Source organism: Vanellus vanellus, assembly GCF_965231255.1.
Source record: "Vanellus vanellus genome assembly, chromosome: 6".
In the NCBI taxonomy this organism is placed as follows: Eukaryota; Metazoa; Chordata; class Aves; order Charadriiformes; family Charadriidae; genus Vanellus; species Vanellus vanellus.
This window is the reverse complement of record NC_138911.1, coordinates 705,482-724,670: the sequence shown is the minus strand read 5'-3', so window position 1 is coordinate 724,670 and position 19,189 is coordinate 705,482. Positions and strand designations below refer to the sequence as shown.

Below are 19,189 nucleotides of genomic sequence, written 5' to 3'. Positions count from 1 at the left end.
GTTTGTGAACTCTACCCAGTGACGTAGAGGGGCTCCAGCCTCCTGAAGATGTATATGTTTATAGTGTGCCAGTGCATTAAATGAGGCAGAATTCAGGTGTTGTGAAACTTGATTTTTGTGCGTCATGTAGCTTTTTGCCAGGGTGGGAATATCCTGCCTATCTGAAAGCACGGGATTTTAGATGAGCTGTAGGAATTACCTCCTTAACATGGGAAAGATTCCAGCTACCTGGGTGCTGGGCACCAAGTAAGAATGTGGGCACGTTTGATCAGCTGGCCCTTCGGAAAATACTTTATGGAAATTCAGCCAGGGGTGAGCATCACTGCTCTTCCAAAAGTGTCACAGGCCTCCTGGGAACCAGGGCTGCAAACGTCCCCAGTGTGCATGGCCAGCGCTCATCTTCAAAGGAAGGGATCCAGCTGCTGAATCACCGCACATCCCTGCAACACTAGATCTTCCTTTCAAGAGCCTCACATGAAAAAACACCCCAAAGCTAACTACATTTTGGCTCTGATGAAGCAGATCTGTGCTTGATCTGCAAATAACAGGGCCATGGATGGGGGAAGAAGTCTGCATACATAATGTTCTTTGGAGAAAAGGGACTAAAGGTTGAAAACGTGCTGCCATCACAGAGGTGTGCTGGATGTCAGGAACCAGAGAGGGGAAAGGCAGGAGAACCAGTTTGCTAAAGCAGACCTCAGATCCTGCACAAGCGCATCTTCACTCCTATCCCCAGGGAGGGGTATTTTATCAGTGCTGATTTAACAGCCCTTGCCGAGGGCCGCTCTGCCAGGACACAGGCACGCATTTGTGTTCAGGTGCAACAACAGGGACATTTAAACCGCCTCTGCACATTCTCCTGCTGGACAATGGGATTTTGTCAAGGTCTGCGGGAGAGTGAAACATGCATTTCCATTGCCATCAATCAACTGGGTATGCGACATGTGAGTATATTGTATATGTGGGTGGATACACTTTCATGGCCATTTTGCAAGGCTGATTAAAGCTGAATTCGGTGTTTACCTGAACAGAAGCTATTCTGTGAGCACTAAATTGGCAGGTTCGCTGTTTGCCAAGTGCTGGGGTGTTGGCTGCTTGAGGGTGGGATCAAAGTGGTGCATGCCCTCAAAAACACCCCTTTCATCTTCACATTCCTTTGAAGGAGGACTGACAGAGCTGCCGGCTCAGGAAGAATTTAAAAATTCCTGCAGAGTTCGTGTTTGTGCTCTTCTCTTTTCAGAGGCAAAAGATGGAAAAGACCTGTCAGGCCGTTCTCCCTCTCCGCACAAGACTGCACATTTGTCAGCATTTTGTCTACATTGCGCCACAGCTAGTGTGTGTGGGGGGAGGGGGTCCTTCCATTTCCAGCTGGAAACAAGTCACTGGAAGGAAAGTTTTGCTGGTACTCAGCACTTCTCCTCCCCTTTATTAATGAAGCCATTAACGTATTTGTCTCTGCACGACCTGTTTGAGCAAGCGCTGGGGAGCTGTGGACGAGAGGTGCTCCCTTGCCCACCCAGTCCGGGGCCACAGAGCAGCCCCGCTGCGCGCAGAAGCGCCGAGCGGTGTTTCGAGCCCCCGCACTGGCTTGCAGGGACTCACCCATTGTACGGTTAAGCCAAGTCAGCGTTTGCTTGTCAGCTACCGCTCCGAGCCAGCCGATAACAGGGGGACGTGCCCTCTCCTCTGCTTCTGGAATGAATCTGCCACCCCAGCCCATGCTGAAGCTGATGCTCAGGATGAAAAGTGGCTATACTGTGCCCTCCCCAGAGTCAAGCTCTTCCGGGGAGCCAAGGTGCCCGTATGTCACAGCGACGGGAGAGTTATAAATGGCTTTGGCAGAACAAACGTGCGATGGCTTTGAATCAGAAAGCAGCTGAGCCCGATGCCTCCCAGATAGCAAGGCAGAGCGACGAAGCCGCAGAACGAGAGGCCTCTTTCTATCGCAAATAAAAATGTCACAAAAGGAGAAATGAAAAGCGAGCAGCTTCGTGCTTCAATTAAATGACAGCATCTCGTTCTGTCATACCCCCCACTCCTAAGTGGCACACACACTTGCTACGCAGCTCATCGGGGGCTGGAGGGACGCCTCGCCCCAGACTGTCTCTGCACGCAGTGTTTTCCCGCATACTTCTACGATCGCCTGCTTCTACAGCGAGAGACCTCGGAGGCAGCAGGGTTGGAAAAGCGAGAAAGACAGAAGGTGGGGGGGGAGGGAAGAGGAGAGAGGAGTGGGGCCCTGAGCTAACACTCCTCTGCGTAAGCAAACGCATCTGCTCTTTTTAAGAAATATCCTCTGGCTTGACAGCTGCAGCTGAAACCCTTGGGATAGGCAACATCCAGCAGAGCCTGGGTTTCTGTTTGTTACCTACCCCGGTCTCCCACCCTCCCGGCAGGCACATTGTCCTGAGCCAGCCACTGCAACCTGCCCTGGCGATGGACAGGCAAACCTCGGCACCCAAAATCCACCCTCCCCAGCACCCCCCCCTTCCCCCCCCGATGCCGTACGGCTTGTTTGCTCCCCGTGCCTGCTGGCAGCCAGGCGAGGAAAAAAACAACAAAGCGACAACCACGGGAAGGCCACCCTGAAGGAAGCGAGTGCACATCCTTTCGTGGCCTTTTTGGGTGAGGGACCCCTCCGCCCCGCGCCCCTCCCAGGCCCCACAAAGGCAGCACTCACAGCTCGGTGCATGTTGGACATCGGCGGCGAAGCCCGGCGGATTCCAGAGCAGAGCTAAAAGAGGAGAGCCATCAGACGGCCTTTCTCAGCACTGGTTGCACAGCATACAAGATCATGTTTTGATTACAAAAGCCTCGTCTGGGCTCCCAGCCAAGAGCACTGGCTGCCTAATATACCAAGCACAGACAGGGTTTTGAGTGCCTGTGTCCTCCTCTCCAATCTCACTCTCTTTTTAAAAGAAACACTCCCCCTTTTCCCCCCTCCTGACTCCTTTTAACTTCCTGATGCCACAAGCCTGCGTTCAAAGTGGGAAAAGCCGGGCGAACAATGAAAAATGGATCAGGGAAACAGCTTGACTTCACTTCATGGCCATTCATGGGGTGGTGTTGTTTGTTATGCACGGCTAGTTGCACGCCTGGCGGGGGACCGGGAAAATATCTGGGGTCCTGAATGTCTTGTAAGTGCAAGTATGTGCATGAGCCTTCATGGGAAAACAAGTGCCGGATTTGCCTTTTTCTGCTTAATTTCAATATTCCCCGGGAATGATTTCCCTGCTTTTAAACCGTGCCTTCCTTTCAGGGAGGGAGCAGAAGCAATGCTGTGGGGTCAGCATTACCATCCGGCACTATGACTAGCAGAAAGCCCATAGGGAAAGGAGAGGGCCCCCCAGCAAGCACTCAGTCTGGAAGCTGCCAAAATGACCCCCAGAAGAGTCACAAATAGAGGAGCTTGGAGAAAACAGGCAGCATTTGTCTGCTGCGCTCTCAGGTTGCCACACTTGAACCTTTATCTCAGCACCATGTCCCGGCTGGGTGCTATGTCCTCCCTCAATGCAGGTCCTCCGAGGGACCCAGATCAGGCAAAAGGCAAACAGGAGATGGAAGCACACAGGGGAATGTTTTGTTGCCCAAGGATGGATGCACAACCCAACCTTAATGAGGGCCCTCTATGTTTGTACGTTAAAAAACCAAGCAGGCCCACTGCTGGTACCTATTCCCTCTAAGACCTTTGAGCAGTTCAGCCACTCACAAAATCCAAAAAGTTCAACCCCAAATCCAGCACAGTTCAAGGGAAGCCTTCAAAAGCCTTTGAAGAACTCTGAATCTGGCCCCTCCTCTGCGCTATTGGATATCAGGCCCCTCCTCTAGCTATTGGATATCAGGGATGAGGCACTAAAGGAGCTGGAAGCATGGCTTAGTAAAAGCGCTTAGAGGGAAAGACTGACCTATGTTAATTAGTAGATATTCAAATGATGAAAGGAAATTGAAACAGGCAGTTCCTCTGCATTCAGGCTGAGGAAGGAAATGAAGACTGCTGTGGATGGAAACTTGGCAAAAAGACACAAGAGCTTTGCTAGAGCCCAGGTGCTCGTCAAGAGGTTTGTGATGGACAAGCCTGGGCAGGAGGTGCGGAGTGGAGCCGTGTGCGGCTTTTCCTTGCCCTGGGAACACCGGGGAGCTGGCAGGATGGTGCTGCCTTGGGTTTCCAAGCTGGCACAGTCCCTTGTGAGGGTGGAGAGATGGCCCATTTTTGGTTGGGCTGGTGGCTGCAGGGACAAGAAAAGCCTTGGGAGATGCTGCCAGGCTGAGTCACGGAGTCAGTGTTCATGGAAACACTTTCCAGCAACAGTGTATTATCCTGTTTGTGTGGTGGCCATGTTCCTGGGCTGAAGGATCTGCACATGCTGCTAACACCCAGGTCCAGGTTACCACATAGACCCACACCATTATCCCAAATACCAATTTCTTTGCACAGGGCAGGGTAACCACCATGTGCAGCAGGGTCCATTGTGCTACCCATGGATTGCAGTAGCTACAGGACCATGTCATGACTACGTTGTCAAAGCATAAGCTAAGTGCTTGCAAGGAGTTTCTACAGACCTCATAGCCACGGCATCCTAGGCCCCTGCTGTTATCAATGGTGTGGCCAAGCTCTTCCAGCAACGAGCAGTGCCATGAGCACGCATGAAGAGCCCCAAAATAACTTTGCCTTTGCTAATGTCTCTGGAGAGCTGCAGTTCCCTCCAGGGCAGCGTCGACTACTCCACTGCCCTCAACAGAAACAGCTGACATTTCTCAGTTGTCCTTTACTGTGTCTGAGTGGCATAAATGACAAGCATCTCCTTCCACATCATCATCTGAGACTGATGAGAAGATGAATGCTCAGTTAGCGCTGCAGAAACCCAGGGGCAAAAGGGCCCAGTCAAGGGAGCAGCATCTGCAGTTTCAGCAGCGGGGCAGAACAGGTTGGTTTGGGGACCTGTTTGGGTTCTTGGGACTCTCACAGGATGCATAAAGCAGAATCTTATAAATATGCTGAGATTTATGGGGTTATATGCATGCACATATGTTTGCTTATACCTGGTGTCACAGCCAGAAAGGGTTGCAGTAACACCAAGGCTGCCCTCAACTTGAGGGCTTGCTCTGAACTGCCAAAAACTCTGATTTGCTCTTAAGTCCCAACACTAGTACTGCCTTCCCATGGGGTGTGTGCCTACCTCCAGGACCATCATCCTGGCACCAGGGAGCACCAATGCCCAGAGGTCTGCCACTTGGGAAGGAGAGGAGTCAAAGATGGTCCCCAGTCTCCTGCTCCAGTGAGAAGGGCGTGTTGGCTGCACGACATTTTGGGGGTCCTGCAGGACCTCAGGACACACTGAATCCTTTTCACATGAGCACCCCCACCTCGGTGGCTGAAGCACATCAATACTGCTTTCTCAGGCTGTTGGTGGCAGCTATTTCCCAGCATGCAGCAACTCGACACAGTACTTCAGCCAGCGAGTGTATATTACATCCGTGTGCAACAGGAAGGATGTTTGGAGAAACCAGCTTAATTACTCACCCAGGAATTTGTCCACCACCCCCAGAGTTAATCTCTTTATTCTTCTAAAATCACCAGAAGACCTTTAATAAGCAGGCTGTCCTGATTCTGGGCTCTTTATTGTGCTCTGGCTGCTGCAGACTGGCTTGTGCCATCTCTGAAGCCCGCTTGGCGCAGCGGGGGCGTACCCAGGGTAGATACTCCAGTCTGGGTCTGCAGTTTCTGCCTTACAGAAAGAGGATTTATGAGCTCTTGCTAACTATTGGCAGCCCCTGAAGGAGCAGTCCCTGGAGTGGACAGCAGCTTGCTTTCAGGAAAGCCTGAAAGCTAGAGGAATCAAGAGGACACAAGAGGATTTTTGCTGCATTGCCCCACTGGGGCTGAGCTACACAGAGCCTCGGCTGACCTCCCTTAGGCACAGCCTCCAGCTGCCTACTCGGAGCCCCTGCTCTCCACTCAGGGCAAAGTTTGCTGGAAATTTTTCTGGGGCAAAGGAAGAAAATGAGAGCATAGACCTGTCCATTTTGCGCTCGTGACGGTGAAACAGTCCCTTTCTCTAGCTGTGCGCTGCAAAGCCTCTCCTTCACCAGTTTCCTCACAAAGAACTCCTCACAAGAACTCCTCTGACAGGAGTCTACAACCTCCCTGCTCCAGGACAGCATTCAGCAGCTTGCAGAAAGTACTGCCCCACATTTTAACAGCAAAACTATATGTTTCTTCTCTGTCTCTGCCTTACACAAAGGCTGAAGGAAAGGATCAGGTCCCTCAATAAACCCAAACATGACTGCCCCGAGAAGCATTCCTGGCTTCCCTTCATCAGCCTTTCCACCAGCAGGAACCGCCTTGGCTTGAAACCCTCCTTCCTTTGCCTTTTGCACTCTGTGAAACTCCTCCAAAGCCACTCAGTCCCATGCTGCCACTTTCCCCAAATGTACTTCACCCATCTTCATGTTGGCGCCTCTCCCTTTTTTGCAGGGCCGCTATTTAGTCAACAGATGGCACTCGGGAACCGCAGGGAGAAGCTGGGAGCCAGCTGCCAAAAAGCCCACTGCAGAACGAGCTCGGAGTCTGGCTGTTTTGGGAGGCTGCTTTTATATCGTGTATCGGGACTGTAGATAAGACGCATGGCCGAGTTTCAGAGGCTCTCCTGCACACTGCTGTATGCAGCAATGAACTCACAGATCACGCTGCCCGAGGCTCCTGAGCAGAACTAGCAACCCATCTCCGGGCCTGTCGGACAGAGGGAGGGATGGGAACATGCAGTGTATCAAAGAAGAGTTTCCCGGCGGCCTGGAGGCATCTTTTGTATCAACCACAGAGCAAACTTCCCTGCAATAAGCAAACTCCTTTGCCTCCCTTGCTTACCCCCTCTCTGATCCTTCGGCCAGCTGCAACTGCAGGATAAAAGGGCGTCTGAGGCGTTTCCTCCAGCCAGGAGAAAGGTCAGCATATCCCCTAGACTGGGAGGAGGGACCAGCCAGAAACCTTAAACAGGCTTTAGCTGGAGAGACTCATAGGGATCAAAGGACTGCCGAGACATAAATTTTTAAATGTATCAATATACAATTAAGAGGAAAACTACCACAGCTTCTTAAAGGACATAATGGCAGCTCGGTCCTGCTTAAAATCAGTGAAGATCATAGCTACCCGTTGGTACCAAGGGGCTGCCTTCTCACAGCGACACCAATCATAGAGCCAGCACAGAAACCTCTCGGACATGCAGAGCAGCCCTGTTCCTGTTGGAGGACAAGTCTGTCCCCTCTTTTCCCCTTCCTTTCACATCATCCCAGCCTGCAGGTTCTTGCCCCAAGTCCTGTGGGTGAGATCTGTGCCGACCCGCGTTTAATGTCACCTTGAATAACTCATGTTCTCATCACCTCACCTGACATTTTCCTCTCCTGAAAATCTTGTAATTCTAGTGTAGGGCCTCTGAAGCTGAGTGAATGATAAGAGGATCTGTCCTCTTAGTTCTTCCCGCTTCCAGACATGCACAGCAGGGCCAAATGCAGGTTTGCTGACCCCATTTGCCAGCCCAGCCTTCAGATGTAGGACACACGATCCAGCCTTGGGAAGGGTGCCAGGCTGTGGAGAGTGGCCGGGACAGCCAGTCAGGCAGGTTCTTTTCATCTTTTATGGAAATGCAGTCCTTGGGGAAAGCATGGAGAGCTGCAGGCAGTAACTGGTTCGCCCTGGGTGAAAGCTGTCATCAGCAGGGGCCAAGGGAGGTTCCCCATTCCAGCCCATGGCTTCAGCCCAGATCCAGGAGGACGTGGGCAGCCTGATGGCCTGTAACTTGTCGTTCACAAGCTGCAAATGAGCATGCCAAGAGCCAGCTGGCTCTTGACACAGTCATGTGCCCCTTGTGAACTACAAAAAGACAAAATTATTCGACACAGGGCTGCTTTGGGGCTACACCAGTGGCAACATGACCCACTTTCAGTCTGATGCAGGAAGAAAGAATTGGCAAACTCAGCGGCTGTTCTCCAGGCCCATGAGTGCCTCTCATCCCAACCAAGCTCAATTAAAACCTAACAAACCATTTCACCTTCCCTTTGCCAGCAGAACTCAAAAGCAAATTCCAGAGACCAACCTTGGCTTCAGGGTCTAAACCAGACTGGAGAGTCTTCATGGACTCCAACGGCGTCACATCGTACCAATGCTGCATGGGTTCGGTTTGGGCTCAGCTCGCAGGGAGACAGGCTTTTCTTGCACAGAGGGTTAAGGTGAGGAGCTGATTTGGAGGCCAAGCGCCGGGAAAGTGCAAGGGCCAGCCTGCAAGAGGCACAGAGACGCCTGAGAAGGGAGGAGATGAAAAGGGGAGTCAAGGTGGCAATTAAATATTAAAGGACCAGTTCAACAATAATTAATACTTGAGTGGAGAGAAAGGGTGGAGATGCATGAAGCGCTTGCAGACACTTGCTGCGCTGTGCCCGGCTGGCTGAGTACTTCACTCAAGTGGCAGAAAACTCTTGAAATTGCAAATAATCCATGCTCCAGCAGCATGGAAATCATGATTCAAGAGGGTGAATTAAAACCCAGCAGGACACACTGGTCCTTCTCCCAGCTATGGTCAGAATTTGAGCCACATTGGCCTTATTTCAACACTTGAAAAAGCTGAGGAGGCTCAGCTTGTGATAAATTTATATCACGTTTACCAAAGCCCAAGACGAGACCACACAATTACTCCTGGGAGGTTTCCTAACTGGACACGTCACATCACACTCAGAAAATCCCCTGCAAAAGACCATCATATGCACTTGCCCTGTTCTTACTTTTCCCTGGGCATCCATTTCAGGTCTCTGCGTGAGCTCCTGAGCGAGCTGGCCCTCCAGTGGGACTGTGGACATTTTGTTGGTCCTTCTGACTTGGTCCCTGCAGCGTGGACAAGCATGTTGCTCAGGGCTGGGGGGCTGTGCAGCCCAAACGCATGGGATTAGCGTGGGCTAAAATGCAGGGTTTAGAATTGGGTTTGTAAAAAGGAAACACTCCATTTCCCTTCTCCCTGGAATACTGCATTTCCTTCAGTACCTTCAGAAGGAACTGGTTAAATAACACTCTTCTTTTGACCTGTTGTTATTTAAATGGGTGGGAAAAATTTAAAAATGCCTTTTTCTGGAAGCAACAGCTGAAATTTTTTGAGCATTTCTGAAGCTCAGTTTCTAACCAAAAAAAGCAGAAACATTTCAACAATTTGAGAGATGAAGCCTTCCCCCTCCACTCTCCTACTTGCTTTTAAGCCAAAACAACTGCTTTTCATCCCCCTGTGGCTCTGAACCTCTTGAAATGGGCTATTTTGGCCAATTTCCTTTCCAAAATGCCAACTGGGTCATCCCTGGACGACACTGACTCACTGGCACTGACGCCACTGGGACAGAAGAGTTTGGTTCTTGCTGAATCCTGCAAGTCCTGTGGGACTGAGGTGAGACTGGCCCAGGCAGGGATCAGCAGTTTATGGCCAGCTCTGCTCGCTCCAGTGTTCCTCCCATTGCAGGGGACTGTGTAGGAGCCAGACCAGCTGTAATCTTGCTGGATCCAGCTGTAAAGCTAGTATTTATGGTATGAGTAGGGTAAGGTTGTTATTATGAAGTAAAAGGGGCAAATTCACAGCTGAATACAGGTTTGAGGGATTGGTTCATGGTTAATTCTTTGGTTGTGGTGGCCCTGGGCACGCAATGAATTGGGTCTGGGCTGGTACCAGCTGCCGCCCGTGTTACATCAATGAAGGCTCAGAGGACTAAGGAAATTGCTTGTGCCAGCAGCACTAAGTAGCTTGTAGGAGGAAAGTTAACAGTAGCTCAGCTCTGATCAGCAATTAAAACAATGATCAGGAATGGGGCTGGCAGCTCAGCCCCGCAAGGACGGGATGTCTCAATCTTCTGTCAGGATCTGCCAGCCGTGCACAGGCAGAAGGCGTTTCTCTGGCATAGAGGAAGATCTTGTTAGTGCTACGTTTAACAGCCAGGGTTAAGGTTGTGTTTCAGCATAGTTCTTCTGTCCTTCATTATACCCGGTCCTATTCCCCGCTGCAGCGTTGATCATCGCCTTCACAACAGTCCAGAAACTTGCCAGAACCACAAACCTGATTTTAGGGAAACCACCCCTGCTAGCACTAGATTTTCCCAACTAGCATTTGTGGTTGGAATTTAAACTTGTGCTTGGCAAGACTGTAATATTCCTATTTTGAAGGTGTTGTGGCAAAGCTTAGATTCACCAAGGTAAAGAATGACACAATAAGGTTGTAAAATAAAAAGCTCTCCCCATGTTAAAACTTCCTAGCTGACACCACTGGTCATTCATCTGATTTTCTTTTCCTCAGCGTGGACAGACTCACACAGGCTGAGACTTAAATCTGTTAGCACTGCCTTAACACACCCAAATGAGCAAGGGGAGAGCAGGAACCCTTTAAATAAGCCTTGCCACAACAGAAACAGAACAGTCCTCTCCTCACAGGGCTGGAGCAGGAGGGCAGACAATCAAATACTCACTGGAGCTCTCAGGCAAACTTCCCTACTGAAAAATTAGATTAGCAAGGCTGAAAGTCTCCTGGTAACTGATACCTCGGCTGTGTTTGCCGAGCAGTGATAACAGGTCGTATCAGCCTGCAAAGCTACCAGACAAAACCAGGGGAGCCAGCAGTGCTTCTAACCTCCTGCGAGCAACACTGCTAATGAAGCAAGCGAGTTCTGGGGAGGAGGGACCTCCATGGCAGGAGGGAGACACCAGAACTGTGTGCACTGTGGAGCATCACGCGGCTGCCTTTGGAGGAGGCTCCACAGAAACATTTTGAATGCAAACACTTTGCTGACACGGAAGGGCTGTATGCAAAGCAGGGGACATAAGTGTCCAAGGGCACATCTACCTGCATCTAACAATACTTCAGGTAGTTGGAGGGTTTTTATAAGATTTGTTTTTTTTCCCATTGGGGAAATGTCAGTTCAGAAAAACAGACTTTTTTTCCCATGGAAAGCCCTGTGTTAGCAAATCTCCTGTTCAAAAAAAAATCAGTATTCTGAAAACTTGGACCTGTGGCCCTTTTTGTGCTTCCGGAGCACCCAGACCTACAGACAGCAGAAATGAGCTCATCTCTCACCTGTGTGTTCTTCAGCATCAGTCAAAATACTTCTTTTGTGCAAAGCTGCGCCACTGTACAGCTTAGAGGCCTATGGTATTGCCAGCAAATGGTGTCCCCCGGTGTACTCCTTGTCACGTTTATTAATGACCGGTCCTTCTGGAATGAAAACTTGATGCCTGAGACTCACTGACCAGCAATACACCCTTTTCAGCAACAATCCACCAGCACTGAGCCAGGAGCAGATAAAATCTGAGAAAAGCAGGGTGTGCAGAGACGCAATAGGTACAGCAGAAAATTTGTGACTTGCTTCTTTCTCTATCAGGATGGCATCAGGAGTCTCAGGAGTCCTGCTTCTTCTCACAGCTTCATACCAAGAGGGTTGTGAACATTTATTCCCTTTGAGAGTTCAGGTCTCTTGGATCTGCTGGGCTTTGCTTCAAAAACTCCATAGGCTCTTCATGTTCTCCTTCAGGGTCTCTACAGAGGCTATGGCTAGCTTGCTGCTCTCACCTGGAGCTGAGAGAATCGAAGGCTGTGTTAGCAATACAGGTCACACACTGCACACAGCATCCTCTCCACCTGTAGCAGACAGACCTCCTGTGTGTGTGAACCATAACTGATGGGAAAAACTCCCGTTTCTGGGACGGGTGCAGGATGTACAGAGTGTGACTGACACCATACCAGGGCTTTCCTGAAGACTCAACCCCTTCCAGATATGTGGTCCCACACCTTTATTTATCCTTAATGTTAAAAAAGAGAGTGTTTGCCCCATTCAGCACATTCTCATGACCAGATCTCCTTTCCTGCACTCCAGAGACATGGGTATTTCAATGCCAGGCTTTAGTGTGCTGTGGGACACTTGGGTATAGCATATTTTGCAGAATCAAGCTTGAACTGCGGGAGTCTAGGACAGGGGATGGCTGGTTTTGAAGTGTTTGATCTTATACGAGTATTTGGCCAAGTCCTGGCAGGACCACACTGTGCAGGCTGTTTGCAAGATCCTCAGTTCCACTAAAAGTCATCCGTGATTTTCGAACCTTTTTGAAGCTAAAGAAGGTATTGTAACAGACACAGTTAGTCAAAGTATGTTGATATACCCCAACATCTTCTCTGGCCTTCCCCAGGCTGAGAACTTATGCCCCAAATCCTCATGAGAAGAATATTTACACGCAAAGGATCAGTCAGCCTGGGATATCTTGGGATGCTCTGAGGGAACTGGCTCACTGTCAATCATGCTGGGAAATGGTGCGAACATATGGGCTGCTTCAGAGCAAATGTGGCTGCGCTCCCAGCACAAGGCACCGCAGAAAATGGTACAATATATCTACAGTGAGATTTTCCCTGCCAAGACAACGCTGAATTGGGTCTCCATGGGCCTCCTGCCCCTTCAAACACACAGCAAACTCATCACATCTCTTATTTGCTTCAGTTTGCAATGTGCTGGTGCCCAGAAACATAATTGCCGTATGCCTGGTACCTTCTCAGCCCATGGTATTGTGTCAACAGCCACTCAAAGGTTTCCAGCACTGCAGGAACCTCGCAGTCACCCTGAGAAGCAGAGAGGGGCCCTGCATGGACCTTCCGGTGCCGTGTGTGGGCTGTGCTCCAGCACACACCCTGGGCGCATGTGCTGGACAGAAATAATAACTGGCCATTTAAATTGCCCTGCGAGCCTGATTCCTCAGTCTCTTTGAAATCTTGTACCTTATACTGATGCACATGTTGTGCAGGATGCTTCCCATAAGCCCAGACAACTTTGCGCAAATTCTGGAAGGTGACAGCTCCTCCAAGCCCATCCCAGGACAGAGTAGTCACAAATAGCTTAGAGTAAATAGGCATTAAATCTTATTTTTTCAGTAGTTACATTTCTAAGAATTCACAGCATCAGTGCACCTACAGTGCACCTTCTGATTGCCAGAAAAAGGCAATCACAGACCAGTTCATGTGACTCACGTAAATGGAGTTGCAAGGAAGAAAAAGATGGGCTCTGTTGAGTGCAAATGTCTGCAGAGACATACGTCCTGCTGTGCACAACAGCATTGTTCGTGCCGTGATGCCGGTGCAGCATATCGGCAGCAAATCAGACCGGCTCTATAAGGGCGAGCAAACATGTATCTCGGCCTTTCTCTCTAGGCACCCAGCGCCGATGTTTTTGGCATAAGTGTCATCCTAAATGTAAGTGGTTGTTCAGATAAACAGGTCTGACTCAGGTCTTGGCATTCAAACTGTGACTAAAGCGCATTTCTATCTCTAAATTAACCCTCCTGAAGTTGCAGAAGGTGGGTAGCTACATTCACCTGTAAAATGAGCTCTGTCCAGTGAAGGTGAGTGGGGCTGGATTTGCTAACACAGCACCAGCCCTGCCACGGACCTGTACTCTGGCTAAGGAAGCAATTTCACAGGCTGAGACAACAGGAGGTTTATGAAGCAGAAGAGGCCAGGACTGCTGCTGCTGTACCCATGGAAATCTTCCAGCACGGGAGGTGTCTGGCACGCTGTCGCTGGCTTTGAGGAGCAAAAATACCCTTGCTATTTTATTGCTCCAGTGAGCAGTGACAGGCCAGGGCTTGAACGTAGCTGGCTGCAGATCTGCGAGACATTGCACATTGCCTGGAAACAGGCAGCCTGCTGCAAACTGAAGCAGCTCCACAGGAATCTCCAGCCTTGCCTTGACCACAGTGATTCCGAGGGCTTGGCTGTCCACAAAACTCATAACATGAGTGATTTTGCATTGTCCAAAACATCATGGTAGTGTCACCGCTGCAAGCAATCAGCTTTGAGCATGTTTTTTCTGATACCCAGGGTAGCACTGCCTGCAGCAAGTGAGGCAGGGACACATCCCCTTCCAAAGAGCCTGATCCAGCCCACTCTGCCTCCATCCTGCTGACTCACCCATCGTGGTCTGCCAGGCACTGTGGGAGAAAACATTCCTCTAGAAGAAGGATGCTCTCAGCTTGAAGGACTTGTCTTCTGGGCATCGTTTATGTTCCTAAAACAGTTTGGGAGCCCCATTTGCTCATCCTTTCTGCTCACTCTTCTGTAAGGGGATGAAATCTTGGGACCAGCACATGCCTCCCCTAGAATGGCAATGATATCTCCTCTACCAGTCTCAAACTGGCCAAGAACAGAGAGGCTGCAGAGTGGCAATATCCTGAGTGACAATGGCAACAGGCACTGGGAACAGCATCAGCTTCTGGCCAATGGTGTGTGCTGATGGGCACAGGCAGCTCCTCCCCTGCTGCAGTGCAGGGGCAAGAGCCAGGCAGATTTTGAAGGAAGGGACTCCCAGCTTCCAGGAGTTTGGCCACCACAGCCGCTCCCTCCCAGCAGTGACTGCTGGTGGGTGCAAGCCCAAGCAGTGGTTCCAGGCAAAGGTCTAGGAAGAGCTCCTGCTCCATGCCAGCCCCCTCCTTGGATGCGGATGGCACGGCATGAAGGTAGCCGTATTTGCAGCAGTCTGTTCATATCAGTTGCCAGAAGGACTGCAGGACTTGCTGTTTCTTTCTCTGTGCTGGCACTGGCGGCTCACAAAGCCAGACGCACACGGCAGAGTGGGGAAGCAGCAGAACGCGGGTGTCTGGCCAGAAAGGCAGGGGCTTGTTTTGGAGCATTACTCTGCAACGTGGCTGCACCGGCTGGTGAAAATGCCTCAGCTGGGGGATAAGCATGTGGTGTGTACACTTTCGTGCTGCTTGTTGTGAATCGCTTCAATCAGGGAAGCAAAACCCTGAGGATTTACCCTAACTGGAAGAAGCACCAGTGTGTAGGTAATACTTCCGTCTCATCTTCCTGCCCCAGGTGCTTGGGGTGTCCACCAAACCACCAAAATGGCTATTTTAAAGCCCCAGGGCCCTAAGCGAATTGGTGCCAGGAGAGCACTGCTTGCTGACCAGCAGAGCTTTTGCCTGCCTTGCAGCTCAGGTGACTGACAGGTGATGGGAGCTCTGCTCAGAGCTGGGCAGCACCCATGTGTATGTCTCCGGTGCAGCAGCTCCCAGGTTTACCAACACTATGGCAGAAATATGATGGTCTGTGTTGTAAAGGAGTGAGATGACCATCACAGCTCTCTTTGGTTTTAAAGTCCAGCCACGTGCTTGTGCACAGCTTGGTGATGTTTTCGTGAACAGGAGTCTCTTCGCATACAGGACCTGCTTTGGTGTAGAGCATTTAGTGATAGTCACAGGCACACATGAGGGCTGAGAAAGAGACGTCTTCAACTGCAATAAAAGCAGCTTCATTTTTCATTCCCTTCGCCTTATTTTTATTTTTCTTTATTGGTCACCTCCTGCATTGAACAACCCATTTCAGGTTCAGGTAAGGGCTCCTTTGGCTGTTACTGAGAAGCATTCAGGTTTTGCCCAAGATCTGGCTTTCTCTGCAGGCTGCTGCTGATGCTGTATTTTTGTTTCTGTCCTACTCTGAGGGAGCCAAATGTCAGAAAGAGACTAAAAATGACTGGCAGCCATGGCAAGAAGAGCACATGTAGCTCCGAGGGCAGGTATCATCTTTGCTCACTGTGCCATCCCAGGGACGCCAGCCAGTGTTCTCTCTTTAACAGTAGTTATAAAGCTTAGAACCACAAAATAGCCTGGCCTGTGCTTCCAAAGGGGCCGAACCCCGAATCATCTCCTGAGGCAGCAAGAGGGACAAACAGATGCCAAAATCAACGCCCAAGATGCCACAGCAGGTTGTAGGTCCACCTTGCTAAAAAGAGGTCAAGGCCTTATATTAAATGAATCTATTTGCAGTGCAGCAAGAGGGATTCTGGAGGCTCGGAGACCCATGATGTCAGTCCTAGAGACACAGCTATCTCCGAGGGCAATGCTAGCACTGCATAAGTAGCAAAAGTGGGTTATCTGGAGCTGATATCCCCTGATCTGTGTGAACATGTCGCTGCCTGTTCCTGACGATCCAAAGACGAACAGGAGCGAAAGCAGAAAGGGCAAAGCACATTGGGGATTGTCTTGTGACAGCATCAGTGGAGATGAACCAAAGTGATCTGAGCCAAAATAGCCAATGGCAAATGTTAGCAGTCAGCCAAGAGACTGCAAAACATCGTGAGTCTGGGACCGCCATGCTCCAGCACCCTGCCCTGCCGGGTGCTGCGTGGGCTCTGCCGAGCCAACCGTGACTGGTGTGCAAAAACGCTGAGCGCTGCTAACGGGAGTCAGGACATCGTGAATCAAGCTAAATTCTGCTTGGGGAAATGATGATTTACGGTGAAGGAAAACAAATTGTGCTGAAAGTGACCATGCTAAGATAGGGCACCGTGAAATGAGCCATGCTGAACTGTGACTGTAATGCAAAGCAAATCCATTGGGAAGTGCTCTTGGTCACGACTGCTGGCCCATCAGGTTAAAGCCTCATTCTGCCTTCTTAGACATCTCTAAGGATATGCCCAGCTTGTACTGCTAAAGATAAAGGGGGCTTTCTTAGTGATGTTGGTGGGAGAGGGAGGAACCTCCAAACTAGGAGGGGGGAGACTTCGCACACACAGTGTAGTGTAGTGTTCACTTCTGACTCTGACTTCTCTCGAGACAGAGGAGAGCTGCAGAGACAATGTTTTGCTTTTTGTTTGTGAAGGAAATGCAAGTGGATGGTGAGCAGGAGGGCTAGGAGAAGCGATAAGTTGTACAAAATGAAGAAAAGAGATGCTTCAAGTAAAAAATGTTTCAAAGCTCAAATGTGAAGTTTTTTTATCTTACCTCTTTCACAGGTCAAGCAGGAAAGCTAAGAAATCGGTCTTCAATTGCCACAAATACTAATTAGTGTCAAAAATACCCAACTCCGCTCCCCGGGGCACTGTTACACAGTACCCTTGGCAACCTTTCTACCTCACCCTGCCTCCTGTGGAGACAACCGGTTTGAGGCGGAGAGATGTTTGCCCTGGCTCTCCCGGGAGTGGTGCAGAAGAGATGTTTGCCCTGGCTCTCCCGGGAGCAGTGCTTTCTGACCTTTTCCCATGTGTCAATACCTAAGCCTTTTACCAGCAGAGGTTTTGAGCCCTGTGTGGGGAGCTCATGCCCCGAGCCAGCAGGCTTTCTGCTCTTGGATACTTCTAATGAAATGAAGCATAGTTGATGGATCTCCTAAGTTTCTCAGAGTCAGCAGCCGAAAATTGCTGTCTTGGGTGACAGAGGGTTTTTTGCAGCTTCATAAACCTGCCTCACCCCTCAGCCCCCTCTTACATCACCCACAGTCCATCTTTGCATCCCATTCACCTGCTTGTGTATTTTCTCTCTCCTTTCCCTCCCTCCCCCTTTCTCTGCTCACCAGCTTTTTTCTCTTTTCCACACATACCCATTACTGTCTGTCGGCTTTTTTAATATTCCTGACCTTAAATCTCCCTTTTTTGCTATTTTTATCTTTGCTTCTACTTTTTCTTTTTGGTCATGTCTTGCTCTGTCCCTCTCACTCACCCTCCTCCGCCTTCCTTCATGTCGGAGGGACACCAGGGACCAGCTGGACCTGTCTGATGCAGGCAGGTCTCAGAGGTGGGTTGCCATGGCAAAGAGCCAGCTCCCGCACTGCCGAAGAGTGAAAAAAAGCCAACGTGACTTACTGACCAATGGCTCCAGCCCCGGCCGTGCAACAGCAGCCCCAGGAGGGACGTGGGCAGCCCCAATGCCTGTCTTGCGCAGTGCTTCACAGCTAGCTGGGAGCATGAGCGGTGCTGTAGTCCCTGGGTAAGGACAATTACAAAAAATTAATCTGTGTGTCCAATACCTTGCAGGCCACAGGGGAAACGTGTCAAGCTGTGGGAGTGAGGAAGTGTGATCCCCCCCAACTTCACAGACAAGGAGTTCACACATCGGGCTGAGCCAAACTAAAAGCTGTGAGATGCGACTGTCTGTCAGAAGCAGTGGGCTGTTTGCAATCCAGCCTATTCCCACCATCCTTTTCTGCTCTCATGGCTTTATTATTATCATTACTGTCGCAAGTATTATTATTTAGTATCAGGAAGAAAGAAACGGAAATAGCACCCATGTCCTTGTCATCACATTAATGCTAGCCAATCTTTTCAGCAGATACCAGGTTTCAGTCTTTCCTGCTGGGCCACATAATGCAAGCCACTCTGTAGCTGCTCCTCACAGCGTATCTGATCCTACCAGGCAAGCAACATTTCTGTGGCTAAGGCTCAGAAAAGAGGGCTGGTCCTCTGGGTGTGAGCAGCACCCTACAGCCCAGCCCAGCAGGGATCATCACACTGGGATTCCTTGGGTGCAGGCAGCACCCTACAGCCCAGCCCAGCAGGGATCGTGGCGCTGAGACACTGGCACTGCCTGCAGCCTGTCCTCAGAAACTCCCTCTTGATGGGTTGGGAGAGGCGTCAGCCTACAGTCCGAGAGAGTCACCCACCCTGGCATTAGGAAAAGCTTTTTGTTCTTTAAACTGTCTTGGGCATTTAAATCATTAAGGCAGGAAGGGCTTATTCTAAGCAGCTAGAGGATTAGTGGGAATTATAAGATACTCTCTGGTCTAATACTGTCCCTTTTCCCTTCAGCTTTTCTGTGGCACATGAAGGAAAAAGGATGCCACCCTCATGAGAAAGGTCACTGCCACACTAAGGGCCACAGTCATGGCCATGAGGAAGGAGAATGTCAGAGCCATCACCATGGCCACACACAGGATGATGAGAAGGGAGGTCACTGCCACTCCCATGGCTGTACGCATGGTCATGAGAAAGGCCCAAGCCCTTCTGCACAGGAGAGGTTGCAGAAGGAGCAGCCACCCTGAATTTTCCACAGGCTCCATGGGAAGCTCTACCCTTGGCACAAGAGGACATGAGTGGCTACCATGCAGCTCAGAGCAATTTTGTGGTATCAATAGACAGTGTTAGCAGGACCCTGCTAGGAGGGGCACATGTCTGACCTCCTTGTGTCCTCCGTGCTATTTCAACAAATTGCTTACTTATTTAATGCTGCTAAAATCCAGAGGGTGAACCCACACACTTCAAAATGCTGCCCTGCACCAGGCAGATCTGGGAGTGCTTCTGGGAGCTTTCCCAGCTTGGGCCAATGCAGGAGCACCACCACTGAGATGAGGGCCCTGCCACCCAAGGGGACTTGTGCACTGTCTGAGCCTGCAGTCCCCCTCGCTGCACCCTCACCAGGCAT

At 50.4% G+C, this 19,189-nt stretch overlaps 1 protein-coding gene across 1 annotated transcript in view; it reads right to left on the bottom strand.

Moving 5' to 3' along the window:
* CCDC9B (coiled-coil domain containing 9B) overlaps window positions 1–2,754 on the bottom strand; it is a 49,433-nt gene extending 46,679 nt beyond the window's left edge. Inside the window, exon 1 of the mRNA XM_082485166.1 lies at window positions 2,681–2,754. Within this exon, the coding sequence (XP_082341292.1) occupies window positions 2,681–2,701 (21 nt within the window). The 5' untranslated portion in view covers window positions 2,702–2,754. The remainder of the gene's footprint in view (window positions 1–2,680) is intronic.
* Between the last annotated feature and the right edge of the window lie 16,435 nt (window positions 2,755–19,189).